This window comes from Prosopis cineraria, unplaced genomic scaffold, assembly GCF_029017545.1.
Source record: "Prosopis cineraria cultivar Desert tree isolate PC_DT_omini unplaced genomic scaffold, ASM2901754v1 PC12, whole genome shotgun sequence".
In the NCBI taxonomy this organism is placed as follows: domain Eukaryota; kingdom Viridiplantae; phylum Streptophyta; class Magnoliopsida; order Fabales; family Fabaceae; genus Prosopis; species Prosopis cineraria.
The window spans coordinates 43,594,512-43,618,880 of record NW_026555343.1 but is presented as its reverse complement, the minus strand read 5'-3'; the positions used below and the strand labels follow the sequence as shown (position 1 = coordinate 43,618,880).

The window sequence follows — 24,369 nt, the reverse complement described above, 5'->3', positions numbered from 1 at the left end:
AATGTAGAGTGAGGCCACTTTTATGAGATCGTGGCAAAATCTTTGGAGCATTTGTTAAAACCAAACGCGCACATGGCTGATAACGTGCAAAACCATCATTAACAATGAAAATTGTAAGGGTATAATTCAACTAATAAGACCTCTGGTATATGATTAAGATCTATTAGTTCAATAACAATGTTACACTAACTTTTTTGCGTGCTAAATTTTATTAATTTAGGTTAGGTTCAAGTCGAAAGACACCACATTCAAAGTGATCATCTTCTATGTGAATAACTTAGATGACAATGATCTTTTTGACATATGTGGAAATTGTTGCAATTGTGTCAAAAAATTAAGTCTCATGTTGTTTAAATGAATGGAGGCCTTAGTTTATAAATACTAAAATGTAATTTTGGGCTAATAAATGGGTTTAGAGAAGAAATGAAATCTCACACACAATTGTGCATGAGTTAGATGTGGTACTAGGCAATTTTTCAACAAATTATTTGTATAAGATAGTTTTTCAAAAAAATTTCCTTCATTTTGAAATATTTGGTGGATTGTTGGATATTATAAAATATTTATGAGTATTTTAAAAGAAATATTATAATTTAATAATATTGATTACTATAACGCCCCACTTAAATCTATTTATTTAGCTTTATTATTTTTGTAACGGATTTTTAAATGTGATTAAGGTAGTTTTATTTTCTAATTTTTTGAGATCATTGTCTATAAAAGGCAATGTTTGCCGCATGTTTTATAGGAGCCTTTGAGCTTTTAGCCTTTCTCTTTTCTTTTATCACATTGCTTTATTTGCGTATATACCTGAGTTTATTTTATGAATTTTTGCTGTTCTATATTCTTGTTTTTAGTAGGAAGAGTCTATTTAATTTTGGAAAGTTGCCACTAATCAATTTAGTGTGACAGAATAGCTTTTAAAAACAGTGTCCTTGAACACAATTCATACAATGATTTTACCCACTTTTGCCAACAAGGACAAGTGTAGATCATGTTTCAACAAGTAGTTATTTGTTAATTAGCAAGTATGCATTTACATTCAACAAAAAGCCATGAACTAATTAATAAGTTCAAAATTTTAAAAAGTTTGGTTGTCAAAAGAGATAAGCATATATCATATTTTAACAAGTACTCCTCCGTTAAAAAATATAAGGTATTTTTAATCGAATCTCACCCTCAATAAAATTTTTACTTACTTTTAAATTAATTCTATTTTTTTATATTTACTTCTATTAACTACCCTATAATAAATATAAAGTCACTATTAATAGGGGCATTTTTGAAAAAAATAATGATTACACCTCGAAAGACTAAAAATACCTTACATTTTTAAACATCCAATTTCTTAAAAAATGCCTTACATTTTTAAATGAAAGGAATAGCTGTTTATTAGTTAACAAGTATTCATTCTCGTTAAATAAGAAACCATTTGTTAATTGACAAGTTAAAAAAAGAATAAGAAAAATAGGGGTATTTCAGTCTTTTCTCATCTAAAATCATTTTCAAACCAGTCCCCTGATTTTGCAGTGATATTTTAAAATTTTTTGGTCCTTATTTAATATCAAATTACCTCAATGGTCCTTGGATGATATTTTCCTTTAAAAAAAAAAAAAACCCCCTCTTATCCTATCAGTCCTTGTTATAAGAGGCTTTATGGAATGATTTTTTAATTTTTAATATAACTATATAAGGTATTTGATGAGATATCAATTGCTATTTTTTAATATTATTCATATTTAGACTTATTAATTATAATAAAGAATGTAATACAAATTTTAAAATTTTCAATTCAAAAATGAGTAAAATTGATTTTTTTTCCATAAAATTAATAGCATAGCTAATGAGATAGTCATTTGTATTTTGTAATAGAGGTGGGATGAATACATCTTAAGCCAAATGTTCTTTTCAAGACATAAAAAAAAAGGGCAATTACAGTTAGATCTTAAAATACTGAATTAATATCAATTTAATTCTTAATAATTTTTTTACAAATAAGTTAAAAATATCGATATGAATTATTACAAATGCATAAGTTTCAATTGTAAATAAATATTTAAATATCAGATATAACTTTTAAATTTCTGTTTATAATTATTTGAATTGATATTTATAATTCATTTTGTAAAAAAATTTGTTGGGGACTTGACTGTCAATAATTCATTAACCTGATTATCATTCTAAAAAAAGAAAAATTACATACAAGTTTCATACAATACATTTAAATACAATAAAGTTCATTGATATTTTAGTAAAGAAAAATGTCAATTAAAATAGTTATAATTTTCTTTTGCATGATTGTTGATGAACTTTATAATATTTAATTGTGTTGTTTAGGACTTTAAAATAATTCTCTAAAAAAATGATTTGAAGACTGTTGCTATTGGGCTATTATTCTATTTTGGGGTGTGCAAATAACCCAAACCCTTCTTAAGTCTTTCCGATGTAGACATAACAACTCCTCTGGCCAATTTGTAACCCTCTCATCACAGGTGGCACGCCAACTAGACAAATTTAGGTCTAGCTTTGATACCACTTTGTCAAGGGGTCATCGCTCTCTCCCTCGGAGACTAATTTATTGTGACATACAACACATTGGCTAATATAGTTATGATCCATAAAACCCTCCACTAGAGTCAAAAATAATGACTAGGCCTAAGCACTTGTTTAAATAAAAGTTTGAACTTTAAAATTTTTTTTAAAATAAGGTTTGAAGATTTGGCCCTTATAAGTTTTGTAAAAAAGGTTTGGGCCTAGACAGCCTTTCAAGTCTTGATAAGTTGGATTATCTTATATACATACACACATACATATATTTAATTGATAATGACACAATTTAATTAATATTTATCATAGGTGATGAAAAAAATTACGAGATAATTGATATTAAATCTTTACTTCCATCTTCAACAAGTAGATTTACATTTGAGGATCTAATATTTTATTTTAGATGATAAGGAGAAGGATTTAAATTTATATTGATAAATATTTTAATTTTTATCTTAAATTTAAAATTTTAAATTTTTATCAAATTTTATGTGAGGCTTTAATTTATTTTATGTTAAATTTTAAAATATTTTATTTAAATTAAAATGTTGATTTTTTTTTTTAAGGAAAGAAGGTTTAAGGCTAAGTTTTGTGCTGTGTAAATAAAGGTTGAGTTTTAAAATTAGACTAAATTTTAACGTCTGAATCATTAAGAGCCGGCTCATGTTGATTCCTACCTCTACCCTCCATGGGGGACATAATACTGCGGTGACAAAATCAGCCCTTGGGGAATGGCATGGGATCACACACATCCCGTGCATGGGTCATACCCGTTGTTCGTCTCACCGGCACGCGCCCCATCCGGCTTGCATTTCTCTCAAATAAGTGAATAACTGATAACTGATAACTGATAAACTAAAACACGCATCGCACGCCCCGTTCGTGCCAAACTCCCAACACACGAGCGAGCACCTTCCCTCACACGCTTGCTTTTCATCGCCGGCCTGACCTGACATCACCTTTCACCTGCCGCACATCGCCGTCGCCACCGTGTCCTCTGCTTTTCATCTTCTTCGATCCCAGCCATCCCCCATGAATCGATGCCGGACCGCCGCGCCGGTCGCCGGAAAAGTATACCTTTTTATATCCCTATAAGGGCGACGGAATTGCCAGATTTCGAAGCAGGAAGACGGATCTGCTGTGGTTTCCGTTCAACGAACTATGATTTCGCGCGTAGAGGTAAGGTTGAGCTGGAATTTTGGGTCTCGGCACTTTTTAAGATTTTCTGTAGGCTAAAAATGTAGTCTTGGATGAGATTTATGCTTGGAACCTGAGCCTTTGTTCGAAGCAGACCAAGTAGAACGTTCCTAAAACTTCTGTCCAGGAGAATCCTAAATTTCTCTCTTGAAATATAATATTTTTCTTGAGTGATGAGAGCCGAACTAAGTCATCAGAGTGTCTGGAAATTCAGTGTAAATTTTTGCTTTCTGGATCCCTACTAGAACTATAATGTTATGTTTTAAGGCTTCTTGTTGATAATTGATTGTACAAAACTGATTGTGCTTTTGTTTGGCGCAGCCTTTGAAATTACAACTTACTTGGCCTCACTGTTTCAAAACGGAAACCTTTTGTAGACACAATGGCATTGGCTACTAACAAATCACCAGAGTAGTTTCTGATTGAATTGAAGATTCAGACAACGGATCATGGCAACTGATATGCAGAAGCTAATTGGAACAAGTGAAGATGATGAGGAAGAAATGGGAATGGATGTGAAAGAGGAGGATGATGATGATGATGAAAGAGACTGTAGCTAATCATGGTGATGCTCCAGTGATGGTAGACGTTGATGGTGGGATGGGAACTGTTAGTGGTAACAATACTTTTCAACAGCACCAGCAATTTCAAGAACAAGCGAGTACTCCAGGTGGGGGTACTCGAAGGTGTAGGCCTCTAGAAGAGAAAGAGAGAACAAAGATAAGAGAGAGGCATCGTAGGGCTATAACTGCTAGGATTTTGGCAGGCCTTCGGAGGCATGGCAACTATAATCTTAGAGTTAGAGCTGACATAAATGATGTCATTGCTGCTCTGGCAAGGGAAGCTGGATGGGTGGTTCTTCCAGATGGCACTACTTTTCCTTCGAGATCTCAGGTATTTATAAGTTGAGACTGAAGTAAGATAATCTCTGGTTGAATTGGTGTTAAATACAATGGATTTTTAGTTATTGATGTTTATACTTCTTACTCAATTTATGAAATAATGATTGTAAACTATCTTACCACTGTTGTGTGTATCTTGTGTTTGAGTACTAATAATCTTAGAAATTAGAATAATATCCCAATGGTAATTTTTATCAAATTTATAGGGTCAGAGGCCAGCTGGTGGTACTTCTACTGTGGTGACATCATCAGCTTCCCATATGGCTTCACAACAGGCTACACTTGCTTCCCTAAAGGGAGCCACTTCAGGCTACAGGAGCTCTGCAGAGTATAATGCAAGTCGATTGAAAGGTGTTTTTATGCCAGCTCCATCACCTTATGATCTAACCCAAGGTTCCCAGTCTCAATCATCGTCTATGATGGGGAGTGGAGAAGAACAGAGGGACAACCATCCTCTCATTGGCTGTTCAACGCATAATGTTGAGGAGAAGCAGGTACTAAGTTTAAGCTATTAGCCTCCAAGTCACTATTAGCCTGCAACGGCATGAACTGGTTATTGAATGATTGATCAATAATTAATAATCATAATGATATCAGTCACTTGGTGCCCTGATTTGTGATGATGCATGTTTAGAGGCTGTGAATAAAAAGGGACCTTAATGAAGGCAAAATGAGAACCTAATATCATGCTTGCCTGTCAATTATATTGGTTCTTCCTTTGCCATGGTCTCTTTTTCCTTTATTTGATTGTCCCAAAGATCTGAATATCTTGAAATGATACCCTAATATGTGCTAATATAAGGGCATATTCATCTTTTTTATTTTGTATATAATTTGATTATGGTATCTTAAACAAGTAATTCTCTCAGCACTGTCATTCTCCTTTCTAGATTGTGGACATGCCCCACAGATTACCTGAGCGTGATTTTGCTGGTACCCCATTTGTTCCAGTTTATGTGATGCTACCGGTGAGCTATTTTTTAATCCTACTTTGTCTTTTTATTTCATTGAAGTGATTTTTCTAGATTTCCTTCATCTGACTGCTGTGTAGCTAGGGAATCTAAATATGCCTCTTAGTGAGTGGCTATTCTACAAATTTTAAATGCAGAGTTCTGGAAAGTTTATTTAATTGATTGAGAGAAAGAGAAATGTTGATAAATTCTTATGTTGTCTTAGGCTATTGTAGATAGCTGCTAAATGTTGATCTAACATACGTTGTATTCTTGCTGCTGGTGGCAGTTGGGTGTCATTAATATGAAGTGTGAACTTGTTGATCTGGATGGTCTCTTAAAGCAGCTGAGGGTGTTGAAATCGTTGCATGTTGATGGTGTTATGGTAGACTGCTGGTGGGGCATAGTGGAGGCGCATGCCCCTCTGGAGTATAATTGGAATGGTTACAAGAAACTTTTTCAGATGGTACGTGAACTTAAGCTTAAGTTGCAGGTGAGTTTCTCAGAGTACTTTAATTATTGTTAGTTAGTCTCTTGCTCATACAATCTGGATTTTCTAAAGGGTTTTGTGGACACTTGGCCAGGTTGTGATGTCTTTTCATGAATGTGGAGGCAATTTTGGTGATGATGTTTGTATTCCAATACCCCATTGGGTTGCTGAAATTGGTAGGAGCAATCCTAACATTTTTTTCACTGATAGAGAGGGAAGGCACAACCCTGAATGCCTTTCCTGGGGAATAGATAAGGAACGGGTTTTAAGAGGTCGAACTGCTTTAGAGGTATTGATGGCATGATAATAACTATTATTGTTATTGGATAAAATTATCATGAAATGACTTTCCATATGTAGACAGCCATATCCATAAAACTTGAAGTAGTTTTTAAACTGGCCTTGGAGAGCTTTATTTGCCCTTTGTACAAAATTTTCTTAGCTCATAATTTTCTCTAGTAGCTTTTTTAGAATCATATTTTAAATGTTATCCATTTTGCACATTGTTGTAGGTTTATTTTGACTTCATGAGAAGCTTCAGGGTAGAGTTTGATGAGTATTTTGAGGATGGTATAATCTCCATGATTGAAGTTGGACTTGGTCCATGTGGGGAGCTAAGATACCCATCTTGTCCTGTAAAGCATGGTTGGAGATATCCTGGTATTGGTGAATTCCAGGTAATCATTTTCTTTGGAGTGCTGTAGTTTTTGTTACCTGCGTTTCCAATTTTTGACATTTGGTTTTTCATCACAAAAAATGTTTTCTTTTCTTTTCTTTTTCTTTTTTTGGCCAAAGTAAAAAAAAAAAAAAGCTTTTGATCCTGCATATTATATCAAGATTCCCTGATATCAATTCAAATTCAATGATGCTGAGTCTTCCCTTCTGTATCCCTTAGAGAATGTGAGGCTTTTGTCACATTGATATTTTCAGCTTTTCTTTCGGTGAATGATATTTTGAGGTGATTTAATGAAAGAAATGATAACTAAAAAGCAAAAACGAGGTGGAATCATGTTGCCAATGCCTATCCTGTTCTCATAACTGACGAATAAGTGTTTCATCCAACCCCCTCCCCCCCTGGGGGTTTTAATTTTTAGCTTGTTTTACACCAGTTTATCCTCAGCTACTTGCTTCACTTGTTTTTTGCTTGTTTAACTTATTCCTTATGACTGGGATTGTCACCTAACTTTTTTGTTGATTTAGCTTACTGGAGTTAAGCCTTGGATGATAACAGAAAGATAAAGGATGAGTTCTTGTTTTTTGGGACTATTGTCTATAGCCTTTGGATCGTTATGTTATTCTTGTGGTCTTCACTTGATTTTGCTGCTATTCTTTTGCCCATACGCCTTATATCTCTTCCTCTTCTTTGCTCCTTGCTCTTATTCTCTGTGGGCAGTGCTATGATCAATATTTGTTAAAAAGCCTTCGGAAGGCGGCTGAAACAAGGGGACACCCCACATGGGCTAGAGGACCAGATAATGCTGGTACCTATAACTCGCAACCACATGAAACAGGTTTCTTTTGTGATGGAGGAGATTATGATGGTTACTATGGCAGGTTTTTTCTTAGCTGGTACTCTCAGGTTTTGGTTGATCATGGAAATTCTGTACTTTCTCTGGCAAAATTAGCCTTTGAGGGAACCTGCATTGCTGCAAAGGTGAGCTGGAGGAGAAGAAATTTTGGGTTTAAAGATCATATTGTAATTTGAGATTTGAACAAGTCTTTCTTAACCTGAATGATTTTTTTCTAATTACCAATTTGAGATTTGAATAAATCTTTCTGAACCTGAATGATTTTTTTCTAATTACCAATTTGAGATTTGAATAAATCTTTCTGAACCTGAATGATTTTTTTCTAATTACCCAGGGATTTGTATAATCTTTGCAGTCCCCATCTCTTTGTGCAGTATGAGCCATGTCATCATAGCTAAGAATCTAATTATTACATTCATACTGCTTTAAGCTTCATTTGTTTAACCTAAAATAGAAAATTGTTTTGACAAAATTTTAACTTACTGTATATTTTTGGAGCACAGCTGTTTATTGAAAACGGAATTAAGACTATAATACTCCTAAAACCGTCTTTTTAAAAAATTTCTGTTATTTTCCATGAAATAGACGCGACCTTAAAATTTGTCATATTTAACTAGTTATTTATTTGAAGGTGGATCTTTTGTGTTTGTGTGTCTATGTTCTTTGTAAGTTGGGATGGTTATTTCTATTTCTTTTTTTCTTCTTTTTCCTTTTTACTTTGGTGGAAAAGAAATTTGGGTGTTGATTTTTTTTTTTTCCAATTTCTTTGTTTGGTAATACTAGTTATCAGAGCAACGGAAGGTATTTAATTTGTTGAGTCTTGATACAGTCTGTTTGCTATATTTTAATTTCTTAACAGCTATCAGGTATTCATTGGTGTTACAAGACAGTGAGCCATGCTGCCGAATTAACTGCCGGGTTTTATAACCCATGCAATCGTGATGGTTATGCTGCAATCATGACAATGCTAAAGAAGAATGGTGCAAGTTTAAGCTTAGCTTGCGCTGACCTGCACTCATTGAACCAGCACGAGGACTTTCCAGGGGCATTTTCAGATCCTGAGGGATTAGTCTGGCAGGTAAGTATCTAATCCTGACTGGAGATTTTCTATTTGTCAGTTTCATACATAATCCATTCATTTGGAAAGAACTTGTGGTAATGATTGATCTTTTCAATTCCAACTAATTGTGCGTGGCAGGTGTTGAATGCAGCTTGGGATGTTTGCCTCCCCATTTCAAGTGAGAACGCACTTCCTTGCCTAAGTAGAGTTGGCTATAATAAGATTTTGGATAACGCCAAGCCCATGAATGATCCAGATGGAAAACATTTTACATCGTTTACTTACCTGAGACTAAGTCCACTTCTTATGGAAAGACATAACTTCTTAGAGTTCGAACGATTTGTGAAGAGAATGCATGGTAAGGCACTGAAACATTCATTTTCTTCCTCCTGTTAATTTCTGGAAATATCTATGATATATAGAAAATAATGCTTTTCTCTGGCCTTGGTAAGAAGGATGCTTGCGTCATTGATAATTAGCACAATTCTCAAGAAATGGTGATCTTGAATTGATATAGCCTTATTCTGAGGGAAGAAAGGCATAGTCCTATAACCTGGCTATTTCTGTATTGAACACTAGATTTCATTCACTAGCCTCTATACATACAACACCCAACATTTAAACTGATTCATGATGGATAGTCATAGCAGGGACCAATTTCGTAACATTCATTTAGATAGTGGGCTACCTTAGGCCGCGTTTGTGGTTTGAGCTGGTCATGTTTCTATGTATTTTATCACAAATTCACAGTCAATGTAATCTCGATACAGCAATTGCAAGTTGGCCAAAATGAAAAAAACACATAATTTCAATTTCAACCATGGTTTATTAAACTCTTTATATTAAATATGCTTGAGAGTAGTCTATATCATCAAAATAGTTTAAACCATTTAGTTATACACGCTCTAAATTTTACATATTTTTAATGGGAAAACGTAACTTTGAGACCCTATACTTTGCTCGAATTTTATTATAAATTCCTGCAATTTTTTTTTGTGGTATTTTTAAGTCCCTACATTTTTATTTTTCAATGTTTTAGGTTTCTTCATAAGTGGTGTTATAGAGACCTACAACACCGAAAAATAAAAGTGTAGGAACCTATAATACTGAAAAAAAGTGTAGAGATCTATAGCAAAATTTGAGCAAAGTGCAGGGATCCAAATGTATGTTTTCTCATTTTTAATCTATTTTCTAGATGTGAGACTTCTTCTTTGATGCTAATACTTTTCTTCCTTTTTTCCTCAGTTTTTTTCATTTTTTTTCTTCTTCTTGTCTGGGCTTATACTTTTTTTTTAAGTTTCAAAGACCTTAGGTTATTTAATTTCTTCTTTTTCTTCTTTGCTCTTTTCTTTTTTAATCTCTTATTATTTTTTTTTTCATTTTTCATTCTTTTTTTTTTTGGGTTTCTAATCAAATGGCTTTGATATCATATTAAATTCTTTATATTAAGCATGTTTGAGGGTAGTCTGGTTCACTAAAATAATTTAAGCTATTTGGTTAGACATCCTTTTAAATTTTATATATTCTTAATCTATCTTCTTTCTTCTAAATGTGGAATTTGGTTAAACACATTCTGAGCTTTATATATTTTTAATTTATGTTTTATCTTCTAAATGTGGGACTTTTTTTTGACTCTAATATGGTTAATATACATATAATTTACTTATGTAACATTAAATTAACAGTAGATGAAGAAAAGGCTGCTCTCTATCCTTTCAAATATGGTGATGTGGTGGGGTTATTGACTGTCTTTTCACTGCAGGGGAAGCCGTTCTTGATCTCCAGGCATAGCAGGCTGGATAGAGAATCTGTACGTTTGGTACTATTAATAGCTCACCCTACGAAGCAGTTGGGGTGTTGTGTTGCAGATTAGTGAAATAGGATTGTCATTCGCCGTATGATATTGTTGTGTTGCAGATTAGTGAAATAGGATTGTTATTCACTGTATGATATATACAAATTGGTAGTTAATCAATTGAAGATTAGGATAAGTATTTTTTGTTTTTAATTTTTTTTGTCAAAATTTAGAAACTCACATTTTTCCTAGGGTGTAAAATTTGTCCATACTTGATGTTGAAGTATAATTTGTCTAGTTGGCTATGGGGTGACAACTATTTTTCTAGAAAGTTGAAAACATTTAAGCGTCACTCCATAATCGAAATAATGAATAAACATGTTGAGTGGATTGGTAATGAATGAAAGTATAATTCTAGAAAAGCCAATAAAAAAACAATCTTTTTTCATGATTCCACATTCATGTGTATCATGGTGATGTTTACATGATGCACATTAAAGCAAATGATAATAAGTTAATGAGCACACAAATGAAATATTTTCTTCTATTTGAAGAAAAGAAAAAAAAAGTGTGGATGTTCATTAACTAATATGATTATGTAATTATTAAAAATTGAATAGGTAATAAATGTACTAATCTATAACCATAATGTTCTAATTTCTCGAGGTTGGGAAAACAAAAGGAAGCAAAAAATAGGTAAAGTAAAACAGATTCTTATTTAATTATTACACACACACACACACACACACATATGCTCTATTCATTTATATCTACTCTATAATTCTATTGTATATAAATTTCTATATGAAAAATTACTTGTAGGAGTTCATATGAATATGGAAATATTGGGTCGATCTCTTGATAGAATCAAATATGAAGTGTTTTTTTTCCCCCGCCGACAATCGCATGACTTTTGAGATGCGACTTACTCCACTATTGAAGATTTTTTATTTTTTTTGGGTCAACAACGCTTAACATCCATTAGTGATTGTATAAAACAAAGTACAAGATCAAATAACCATAAGCAGCGTACACCCACATTAGCACAAAATAGAAACCCATAAAATTACTTAACGGAAACACAGAAAAGTACATAATAAAGGGAACAAGAAGGAAATGCCTAATATAAAGACAAGGGCTGAAAGAAAATGGAAGATAATAACAAATTGAAAGACACAAGAAAATAAACTAGGACGTACGTAGAGGTATAAGAAGATGATGTTACTGGCCATTCCAGGGATAGCAAAGCAAACCGTTATCAGGAGCATTAACCTGACATGGTCGATCTTGCGTGATTTGCCAAATGCACGTAGCGTCATTGCAATTATACGCATCCCTTCCATCGTCGTATATCACAAACCACTTACAAGAACCGTCCCATTTAAAGCTACAATGGAACAGAGTGGTGCCCAAAATATTAGGGTTGAAACTGAACTCGAAACTCTGATCAGCACGAAGAAGATGCTTCCCCAGGTCATTATCTTTAGATCGGCAATGAACTCTCATCTCCAAGTTTCCATATAAATAGTTTACGATCTTCACATGCGTTCCTGGCATCAGCCCAGTGTGGTGCCAACACAAGAACTGACACTATGAGGATGACGTGTTTCATGATCTGAGATGAAATAGTATGATATTGCTTCCACTGCTCATTCGATCTATTTTGCAATGAATCTCCACTCCATCTTATATGGTTGCAGGAACGAGCAAACATAATTAAAATTAAAATTTTAATGATTTTTTTTTTTATAAAATGGATCGGATTCCTTGCACTACATCGTTCATGCATTTGAAATTTAAAACGAGAGAACGTAACAGTAAAAATGCAGCTATATATTGTCTACATCTTGTCTTCTTCTTCTTCTTGCTTTTTTTTTTTTTTAATTTTATCCCTCTTTGAATACAGCGTTTATATAAATTTATTGCTGTGAATTCAAGACATTCGGATTGCATTTATTTGCATCGTTTAGCGTTAGAATTTGAGAGGTACAAGCAAATACTATTATTAAGCGTTTTATAACGAGCATTTATGGGGGAAGATGGAGCCATCATGATTCATTCATGTATTTTCGAAAAGAGAGAAATGTGTTATTTTTCTAATTAAATTAATTGATTTCGCACTTAATTTTTTTTTAAAACAAAAATTCATGATGAGTTGTTACCTTATTCTATTTTTATTTTATTTCTATGTTCCTTCTCCCTAGCTAGCTATTTCGTTTCCTTTTCTTAAATCTTCAATTACATTTACTGGGACGGTTTAGAACCTAGTGGTTAACAGTAAATTTTATTTCTTGATATTGGATGTTAGGGGGGAAAAGGACTGCAGCTAGCTTTGTTTATCTTACAGTCTTAAAATTAAAGTTGCATGGGATCGGATATGATCATCATCTAATTAATAAGGGGCGATCATGTGCATGCATTTATGAATAGAAGATGAAAATAATTCTCTTCATCCAAAACGAACAACTTTAACACGTACATTACAAGATGGGATAATGTGTTTTCATTGGCTTGTTCAATGAACAAGTAATTAAGCTGCCATCAAAATTGCCCGTTGTTCGTTTGCAAGCGAAGTGTCCATTGAAAGCAGCAAACGAACAGAGACTATGTATAGGTTCACACACGTTCATAGTTGTTTATCCCCTGTGCCTTGCAATGAATCTCAAATAATCTTGTTTATTAATTTCGAGGGACCTGACATTCTCCAAGAGATGATATATTAGGATATTATATACATGAAGCTATAGAGTGTGTGGATTCGCCGTGATTGGATTCAAAAACATATAACTCATTCAAAGACAAATTAAGTTGATATAATTAAATTAACTCATTCAAAAAAATACTATTCAGATTATCAATAATGATTACTTAGGAAAGGGGAAGAGTGAAAGAATTTGAATTTGAATTTGAATTTGGAATAATCCAAAGATTAATATTAATATTGAGACAAAGTCAGAAAGCCATTCAGAAGAAACAATAATTGTTTTGAATTTGAAATAAAAGCAAGGACACATATGTAAATCCCACGAGTCTCTGCGCCCATTCATGCACGGTGACTCGTTAGGGTTTAAATGCGTTTTCTTTTGGAGACATGCAACGAATCTGAGCACACATTCATTGTAATATTTTATTCTGTTTTCTCTAATTTTCCAAAATCATGATATGCGATAAAACATTAAGAAAAATGAAAATATGATGGACGCCGCATCGTACCATATGTAGTTCAACAAAAGCTTGTGCATCTGTACAAGTGATTCACAGGGAGAGCAGAAGAAGAAGGATCGATGAGGAGCAGCAGCAGCATGAGTGAGTTTGTGGGGAGAGCCATCCTGGTAGTAGTGCCAGTGCTGGTGGTGGCGTCAGATCATGGCAATGTGGCTCGGGGTGAATCGCGCGTGAAAGTGCTCAACAATTTAGAGGGGGGTCTAAACCTAAGCCTAAGTTGCCAATATTACAACGACGATAAGAAGCCGCCGGCGCCGGTGGAGAGTGTTGTGGGGAGTGGGGAGATCCAAGAATTCAGTGTGGATGTGGATCGCATTCCCTTCGAGAGCGTGGACTGCACGTTCAAGTGGCCCGGTGCTTCTCACCTGTCCCCCATCTACGTTAATTACAGAGACTAAGGTTTCTGCCGTACTAAGTGCACTTGGAGGATCCAGAAAGACCAGCCCTCTATGATCGGCGTCCGGTTTCGGTACTCAGCAGCTTGCTAAGCACCGCAATACTCATTGTAAAAAAACATTTGGGCCATCTAAATTTTCATCTGGATGGTCCAGATTTTTTTAATTTTAATTTTAATTTTATAAAAATATTTTTAGTTTTTTTTAACTTTAATTTTATAAAAATAAAATTAATAATTTTTTGATAAATATTTTCATCATCAATTTAAACAGTATTAATTCAATTTAAGACTCTACGTGATTTAATTTAATATTATAATTTTTATAAACTGATTATCTAGATGTACTCTAGACAAGACAGATTTCATATTAAATTTTTTTAATAAGTTTTTATTTTAATAAATATAAAATAAAAATAAAAAATTTAAATCTAGGCCTTGTAAATAAAAATTTAATGTTGAATCTGGACTGTTCAGAGTACATCCAGATAGTTAATTTATGAAAATTAAAATATTAAATTGAACCATTCAAATTTAATCAATACTGTCCAGATTGATGATAAATACATCCAAATTGATGATAAATATATTTATCAAAAAAATTTATAAATTTTATTTTTATAAAATTAAAATTAAAATTGAAAAAATTTGGACTATCTAGATGAAAATCTGGATGGCCCAGATGTTTTTTTATGATTGAGTACCGCGGTGCTTAGCAAGCTGCTGAGCACCAAAATCGGACGCCAACTTATCTTTTTGGTTCTAGCCCAAGCTCTGCGCATCCGGTTTCGGTGCTCAACAGCTTGCTGAGCATCGTGGTACTCATCATAAAAAAACATCTGGGCCATCTAGATTTTCATCTAGACGGTCCAAATTTTTTCAATTTTAATTTTAATTTTATAAAAATAAAATTTATAAATTTTTTTGATAAATATATTTATCATCAATTTGGATATATTTATCATCAATCTGGACAGTATTGATTAAATTTGGATAGTTCAATTTAATATTTTAATTTTTATAAATTAACTATCTGGATGTACTCTGAACAGTCTAGATTCAACGTTAAATTTTTATCTGCAAGGCCTAGATTTAAAGTTTTTATTTTTATTTTATATTTATTAAAATAAAAACTTATTAAAAAAATTAATATTAAATTTGTCTTGTCCAAAGTACATCTAAATAATCAGTTTATAAAAATTATAATATTAAATTGAATCACGTAGAGTCTCAAATTGAATTAATACTGTTCAAATTGATGATGAAAATATTTATCAAAAAATTATTAATTTTATTTTTATAAAATTAAAATTTAAAAAACGAAAAATATTTTTATAAAATTAAAATTAAAAAAATATGAACCATCTAGGTTTTCATCTGGATGGCCCAGATGCTTTTTTACGATGAGTATCGCGGTGTTCAGCAAGCTACTGAGCACCGAAACCGGACGCTCTATGATCGATGCTGACAATTTCTCGCCCTTTCTATTCTGCCAAAAATGGAACACTCTATATTTGGTAGCATTGAATTGGCAAGGTGGAAATGGAATCAAAGATGGAATCCTAATTTAAGCATGATTGGTATGTAAGAGTTGCAATTCTAAGAATCCTAATTCCACCAAAAATACTAGAATCCAATTCCATCATATTGATCATGGAATTGCTTCAATTCCCTTGAATTCAATTTGTGGACCCCACTATTCTCATATTTTTTGTCCATTTATAATAAAATAGGTCTTTTTAATTTAAAAAAGGGCATTTGAGTCTTTTTCTATTTTAAGTATATATATAAATTAATATTATATTAGGATTCCATCTTCATACCAAATACACTTTTCAAACTCAATTCTATTCCGATTCTGATTTCAATTTCAATTCCAATTCCGATTCCGATTCCGATTTCATTAAAAACTCTTCTATCATATCAAATAAGGCCTCCTTATAATATAATATAATCCATCCTTATTATTACAATAAATACAGGCTTTTTCTGTTTCAAACATTACGATTTACGAGGAATGACTCATGTCATGTCGGTGCTGAAAATTAATTATCTGACTCATATCAGTAATTGTTTTGTTTGATTTTATTTCATATCGCCATTTCTTAAAAAATAAATTATTTTTTCAATAAATTATGGCTGAAGGCATCTGCGGAGAATGAATATAATGTTTCATTTAAGTCTGAGGAATTAAACTAGAAAAAAGTCATTCTTAAGGGATTGATTGATCAATGTTTCGATGAAGAAGATAACAAAGAAATTGGCTTGGTGGGAATAATCAATATTGAGCCTTACCCTCTAAAATATCGAAGCCAAGCCTCAAACTACGCTACAAATCAAGGTGATCTTGAAATTAATAATTTAAAGGTTTTCTGGGAAAAAATAAAGAGCACGCGGCTGATTGAGTCACTCAACATGGGGAACTGTTCTTAATTATGTATACATAAAAACTCATATGCCTAAAAATATATGTTTAATTTCTAACTAAACCAAGACAGGCATGTAATTATTTAATATTATTAGCACATGAAAATTTATTTATTTTAATTTAATTAGATAAAAATATGTTAAGTATATAAAGTTATGCACGTATAAGTTTGCTTTTTTATGTATGTAATAAAAAATTAACAAAAGCAGAAACATCTTTCAAAGATGAGAAATGAAAAAATTTATATATATAATAAAATGAGATATTTTGATAAGTTCTAAAAGAATCTGCAATTATTACAATAAATAGGATAGAGAATTAGAGATATAGTTAAGCAGAATAGGATAGAAGCAATTGAAAATCATAAGTTAATTATTTTGTATAAATAAAAAAAAGCTTTAACATAAGCCTAATTAAACACGGCTGGCGAGATCAAATCCAAAGAAATCAAAGAACAGAGCAGCATGAGATTGAGGAAGACAACAATGTTTGAATCAGTGATCACCAAAACCGTCCTCCTAGCAGTGTGGGTGGCAGCGGCGGCGGCATCAGATTCCAGCGTGCATTTTGAAGGAGAATCAAGAGTAGAGGTGATCAACAATCTGGAGAATGGTGCGAAGCTATCTCTGAGTTGCATATACACGGTGGATGAGAAGGAGTCGGAGCCGGCGAAGCGTGTTCTTGGCAGCGGCGAGATCACCGGATTCAATTTCGATCGAAAACACGGCACCATTTATTGTACCTTGGAGTGGGAAGGTGCTAGTCACTACTCCCCCATCTACGATCCTTATTTTGACTACGAGCCTTGCAAGACCATCTGCGCTTGGAGCGTCAAGCAACACCAAGCGTGCATGCTCAATGCTACCAAGGAGTCCCGTAATTTTGCTGATCCTTGCCAACCATGGCCTTGACAAGTCATTAATCAAATGTTCCGGTAATATCATATATTAGCCTTCCAATAAACAAGCAAATAAATATTCCTCTTGTTTTATTTTCTTCCTTTGTTCATTTTATTTCAAATCTTTTGTGCAAATACTATTTCTACATAAACTGCCATTTGCCAACAACACAATCTAGCTGTTAAAAATCAGAAAACAAGTACTAAATATTGTGATTGTGAAAGTTTTGTAAATATATATTGGGACGTCATGTAAGAAAATAGAAAAAAAATCGATTCTTATAATGCATATACTTCATTAAATCACATATTTGGACTAAAATACCCCACTTTAATAAAAATGTTGTTTAAGAGAGAAGACAATTAGATTATGGGAGAAAATTAATAATTTTAGTTTTTTTAATAGGATTTTTGGGTTATGGTACAAATTCACTTTTGAGATCTAGGTTCATTGGGTGTCCTCAAGTTTTTTTACCTGTGCAATTTCTAACGTTTATCACTTTAATACAATGTCACTCTCTAATCCGATGATTTGACCATATTGACGATTAATTTTTAATTTTGATCGTTAAGTGCAGTGTTGACAAGCCACAATGGAGTCCACATGTATTTTTTTTTTTTTAATTTCTTCCCACGTCGTGGCTTCCTTGCACAGTCGTCTTTGAAGGGAGACCTGCAACTGTGAAGACCATGGTCTGACCTCCAACTCCGACCATCGCCCTCAGTCTCATCTCTCCTGTTCCCATCTTTCCTCCTCCATCATCATTCCGTTGGCAGCAAAATATGCGGCAATAACTTATGACACCCCCAAAACCAAAACTCATTATTCCAATATACCTCACACCCATTCTTCCCATGCTTAAAAAACCGGACTCAATTACCACACGACACCGTTGCCTCACCTCATCCAAATCAAAGAAAAAAACGAAGAAAAAAAAATCATTAGATGATGCAATGAGAAACCCAATCTGCGGCACAAGGTGGAAGAATCCACTATCCTTCAACTGAACAAGCCTCACGGTTCCATCACCTTTCCAAAATTTTAAAAATGCCAAAAAAAAAAAACGATAAAACCATCGCAACGATGAACCAAAACCACAGTTTTGTTTGATCTGAAGCCATTTTATAATTTAACATAAAAAAATAGAAATCGTTTAAGCTTCCACTTGAAGGCATATATAGCGAGACGTCTTTGGGTTTGACGTTGGTCTTCCACCGAGCATGATGGTTCTGGAACCACATCGCCACTTGTTGAGGCTGCAACCCATGTTCTTGAGCAAGCTTCTCCTTCCTCTCTGCGGTCCAAGATCAAACCCCTCAACCCAGATCAACCACCACCAAAAGGTGGAGATGGCCACGGCCGTTCTAACATTTTAATTTTTTTAATAGAATATAAGAGTTATATATTTTCAACCCTCATATTATATAAGTTTTGAGATACTAAATAGAATAGAATTCTCATTATCATGTATAGTCCAACTATTTTAGTAGTTTAAAAATATAATGATCATAATATTTATTTATTTTTAACAAGGTAATGTTACAACTGCTCTTAAAATATTGATATCATTTAATTTTATTTTTATTTTATATTTAATGAAAAAATAATGAGAATCATTACACAAATTTTGTCAAGCATTGTAATAAAAATTTTAAAATATATTGAATACCATATGTTTGATATCTACTATCAAATTATTTATTCAAAAGTTAAAAGGTTATGATTAAAATATATTTTTTAGAAAAAAATTACTTTTTTCTGTAACAACCAAGTTATTGAAATTGATTATATGAATAGTTTTTATTATGATATATTTAGATCACATCGACATAAGTTTGTGACAGTTGAGCATTTTTACCGTGTTGATATAGAGTTTTTTAAATTGAACAAAACTTTAAATCTCAATAATATATTTAAATTATTCAATGCTCATAAGGAAGATGAAATTTTTTTCAATTTAATGATAGTTTATACCAAAAAAGAAAATTGCTAAAAAATTATTGTAGATATGATAATTAGTTATTTTTATGCCATAAAAAATTGATGAATAAAATTTAAAAAATGAAGGCATATATTTATGTTTGTTATGTATATGTAAAATTAAATTTAAATATATATGTTAAAATATTTATATTATGTTAGTGATATATATATTTAATTTTTTTTCAATTATTATATATACTTTATCATCTCAACTCTCTTAATAAAATTTTATGGCTCTACCTTCAAACCCCTCAGCTCATAATTATGCCTTCCATAGCCGTCAAACCCCTATTGTTTCTTTTGATTTGCTTGAAGAAATTTTTGTTTTGATTTCTGATTTTATGTGGAGAAGAGATTTTTGGGTGATGATTTGAGATGAGAGGAAGAAGAGAACTTTTTTTTTTTTTTTTTGTGGTGATGTCTGCCTACCCGGAGGTGTACTTAGAGAATGTCGAAGTCGAGAAGAAGAAACGTTCAAACTGGGAGGAGAAAGCTTAACATGTGGCTGCCAAAATTGGAATTAACGTCAAATTAATAGTCAACCGGGTTTATTTTAACAGCGAAGTGATATTATACCATTTTGAAAAACATTGGGATAAAATTGCGTCAGAAAGTACCTTAGGATATGGGGTGCCTAACTGAAAACATTAATGATAAATTTGTACTTCAACCTTTTTAATTAATATGATTAAATATTTTAGAATTTTAAACAAATGTAGGTTTTAATTAAACAAAATATTTGTAACCGTAATAAAAAAATACACTAAAATGTAGTTTTTGAAAATAGAGTAAAGGGATCTATAATTTTAACAAATTTAAAGAGATGTCATAGTAATATTTTACTCTAAAATAAAATGCCACAAAACTTTGACATGAGCCTACTGCCTGCCTGCATATATAACTGATTCAGTGCCAGAAAGAAAGAGCAATGCAAGTTATTGATCTGTTTTATGTAACTTCCTAAAAAATCTTAATATTCATAAATTAACATATAATAAAAATATTAACGACAGCGGAAACATCTCGAATCATTTAGAGGTATCTAATATAATCCATTAAAAATTCTTGATCTTGAAATGAACAAGAATTATGCTTGTTATTTCAAATTAGTAGGGTTTAAACGTTTTTTCTTGTTTTTGGACAAAATGAATGCGTGCAATATGTATCCAATGAATCAATGTTCATTATATTCAATATTATAAATTCAACAAAATCCTAACATGCAGGCCTATATGCATTGACTGAGAGAAATTCAAGACGCAATGTCTGAACTGAATCGTGTCAAATATACGTACCTTTGAATGAAGAATTAAATTATATGATATAACAGGTCTTATTAGTTCTCATCATACATGTCACGCATTCATTAACCTCCATAATTTCGGGTACAAAAAAGAAAGAAAGAAAAGAAACAAAGTTATACATAGCCAAATGAATGCATGTCCAACGAATCTCAACCGATTCTTTTTGCTTTTAGCCCGCAACGATCTCTGCTCATTCACCGTCATCAATTTTTATATATCCTGGTTGAGGATCAAATCAAAATGTAGTGAAACATGAACCAAAAAAGGAAAACAAGAAGCATAGTATAAAACCCCACAAAAGCTGCCGTCCCACGGAATAAAGTGGGAGAGAAAGAAAGAAGCAGCGAAGGTTGAAGAAGAAATGCGTGGATTTGCGATGAAAGCCATGGCAGTAGCAGTGGCGGTGCTGGTGGTGGCATCATCAGAACATTGCAAAGCGGATGGTAGCGATTTGCACGTGAAAGTGGTGAACAATCTGGAGAAGGGTCAAAACCTGAGCCTGGACTGCAATTATTTTTCTGAGAAATTCCCGAATAAGCCGAGGGCAGTGGCGGTTCTTGGAAGCGGAGAAGCCCAAGAGCTGGTTTTGGAGGAAGAAAGGATTGCATGGACTGCCATTGAGTGTAAGTTTGAGTGGGGGGGTGCTTCTCACGCGTTCCCGATATACGTTAATTATAGGGATCTGGGTTCCTGTCGTACCAAGTGCACTTGGAGTATTCACCAAGATGGTGCCTGCCTGGTCGATGCAGACAGTTTGCTGCAAATACCTTGCCAATCATGGCTCCATTAATTACGTCTGTGCTAGTCGTATTCAAATGATATCTCATGTACGTGTTTGACTTTATATTATAAGAATAATTAAGGACATGACTGTTTATTTAACCTTGGGTGCCCATTTTCATTTAACACTATCTCTCACATTCTCTCTCTGCTTCTTTCTCTTCAATCCCATTCTCTCTCATCGGACATCAGCCATGTCGACAAGGTGCGAGTGAAATAGACGGAAAATGAAAGCAAAGTGACCAGCTTCACTTCGTCAGCTCCCATGCAAAATTGCAAATGATGGAGGTTCACCGGAACGCAGCCGTCCAACAAATTAGCTCTCAGCCCACTCAGCTAATGGAAGAGCTTTGCTTAGATCGAATATTTCCCCACTAAAATTCGGCCGTTTTTAACAGTTCATAGCTTCCAGCACATCACGCCAAAAGTGATCCTCCATATATCATTTTGGTTCTGCATGGTTGTGGATGTTGGACATTAACCACGAGGTCAAAGGGCTCATGCATGAAACATGAAACGGACAGGAAGAAATATAGAGCTCTGCTTTAAGAGCTCAAAACAGAATTCTGAATAATGCTCTCTCACAAAATCAGTGATGAAAGACTGTGCAATCAGTAGATTTATAGCAGAGTTTGTTACAACAGTATTGCCACATCATTATTGCATAAAGAATTAAAACAATAGAGAACAAAACGAATATAAAGGAATGGCAGGAACATTGGCCCACGACAATTATACAAGTTGGACTGATTTCTTTACTGTCTTCTTCTTCTTCTTGGGCTGCTTTGATCCAGTGGGTTTAATATCTTTATCAAAGAACAGGGCCAGGAAGAAGGAGATCGTGGAAGATCTGCAAGATTTTGCGAACAGTCAATTGTTTTACCAGTAAACGGGCCGGGCAAGAAATATAGGGCTCTGATTTAAGAGCTCAAGAACAGGGACAAGAAGAAGGACTATCTCATGATTTGCATCACAGAGCAATGAATCATCAACTTCATTAGAGACATCACAAGTTTGTGCACCATCAACCTGGTTGGCCACATCCGCTTCCTCAACATTGTTCTTGCTAATCACCTGCTTTAGTTCTTCCTTTATAACTGCACCAGATGCATGCTTTAGTTCTTCATCGTTAGCCTCAGTAGCCAGATGGTCCACTACTTCATTGTTATCTCAGAAGCTAAATTCTTCAGCTTTTCATTGTTGACCTCAGGAGCTACATGCATTGGCTCATCGAACAGGTCGCGATGAGGAGAAGGAATCAGTCAGGTTTTCGCTAGACATGGCAGCGGCCATTGCAGTAAGAGTGTGTGTGAGCAAGGAATAATAGGTATATGGATGGAAGAGTTGCTGGGGAGGGAGAGAGGGAGAGAGAGAGAGGAATAGGTAAATGGGAAGGAGAAGTTGCAGAATAAGAATGACAGAGAGAGAGGGAGAGGGGGAGAGAGAGAGAGTTAAATGAGGAGTTGCAGAAGTGTGTGTGTGTGAGAGGAAGGGATACATAGACAAATGGGAAGGAGGCAGCGTTCATGACTTCTGAGAACGAGAATGAGAGAGAGAGAGAGAGAGAGAGAGAGAGAGAGTTAAATTCGGAGGAAGAAGAGGAAATGGGTCTGTGAACAATGCTCCAAAGGCTACACAGTGCAGGAGGAGGAAGAGGAGGGGAGTGAGGGAATTTCAGTGAGTCGAGGGATACGTGGCATTCTAGCTTGTTCTTTTTCAGTCAAAACATTGGTCAACAAATGGACGTCGGTTCAGATTGAACGGCAGGTGCTTGGACGCTGCCATTTTAATAATTCATGAATTAATTTTCATCATTTCTTAATACAAGATATCTAGTATTTCTCAAAAAATAATTCAAGAACCCTTTAATATATAATAAAACATTAACAAAGCGGGGATATCTTTCAGAAAATGGACTTTGAACCACAATAAGCAGAAACATCTTGAACCACGCATTTAGGTGAAAAATATGGAATAACCCATGATTAAAAGGAACAATAATTATATTATATTTTTAATTATTTCAAATTAGTGGGGTTTAGACGCTATTTTTCTTGTTGAGACAAAATGAAAACAATATGTTATAAATTTATATGCTATACTAATCTTATACTGATAACACAATATATAGTTGTTATAAAAAAAAAAACAGAGTTCAGTAGACTAGAGGGGAAAAAACTAATTAACAAGGGATATTAAGAAGAGAAAAGAGATCGGAAATACTGTGAATTGCATTCACGGCAGTAAGGTTTACGCGGAACAAAATGAGATGTCATAATAAATAAGAAATCAATCTACAATTATTACATCATATTTAATTTTTTTGGCCTTACACCATATTTAATTATATTATTACCATAGTAATCAATGTGCTTCGAAAATGGCTCTCGTAGGGATCATATCATAATCATAAATCATAAATTAAAAACAAACCTTGTGTCCAAAAAAAAAAAAAAAAAACAAAGCCTAGCATAAGCCAATACACAAGCATTCAATCAAAAGCACAGCAGCATGAGGTCGAAGACATTAATGTCTGAATCTGTGAATCTGAAATGAACAAGAATTATATTTATCATTTCAAATTAGCAGGGTTTAAATGTTTTTTTTTTTAAGACAGAATGTCTGCATGCAATATATATCCAATGAATCAATGTTTCATTGTATATTTTTTAATTTTATTTTCTTTCTCTCACTAATACTTTAAAAAAAAAAAAGGATCTTCTACCATATAAGTTCAATAAAATCTTAACATGATTTAATCATATCCATAACTGATTCACTGCGAGAAATTCAAGACAATATCTGATATTCTTGAATCATGTCAAATATACCATCTTTAAATTGAATGAAGAATAAATTACATGATATAACAGGTCTTATTAATTC

The 24,369-nt window shown here is 33.4% G+C and overlaps 2 protein-coding genes across 2 annotated transcripts; one reads left to right on the top strand and one right to left on the bottom strand.

Moving 5' to 3' along the window:
- Positions 1 to 3,268: 3,268 nt before the first annotated feature.
- Positions 3,269 to 10,775, top strand: LOC129289426 (beta-amylase 7-like). The gene is given in 12 exon segments (XM_054926198.1): positions 3,269 to 3,726; positions 4,066 to 4,298; positions 4,300 to 4,638; positions 4,853 to 5,140; positions 5,537 to 5,614; positions 5,886 to 6,089; positions 6,181 to 6,375; positions 6,599 to 6,763; positions 7,480 to 7,740; positions 8,475 to 8,693; positions 8,814 to 9,033; positions 10,438 to 10,775. Coding segments are annotated over 11 exon segments (2,103 nt in total). The 5' UTR covers positions 3,269 to 3,726; positions 4,066 to 4,193; the 3' UTR covers positions 10,467 to 10,775.
- Positions 10,776 to 11,691: 916 nt separating this feature from the next.
- On the bottom strand, positions 11,692 to 12,027 carry LOC129289386 (S-protein homolog 3-like). Its single transcript, XM_054926141.1, has one exon. It carries the CDS (start codon positions 12,025 to 12,027, stop codon positions 11,692 to 11,694), a length of 336 nt encoding a protein of 111 aa, XP_054782116.1.
- Positions 12,028 to 24,369: the final 12,342 nt, after the last annotated feature.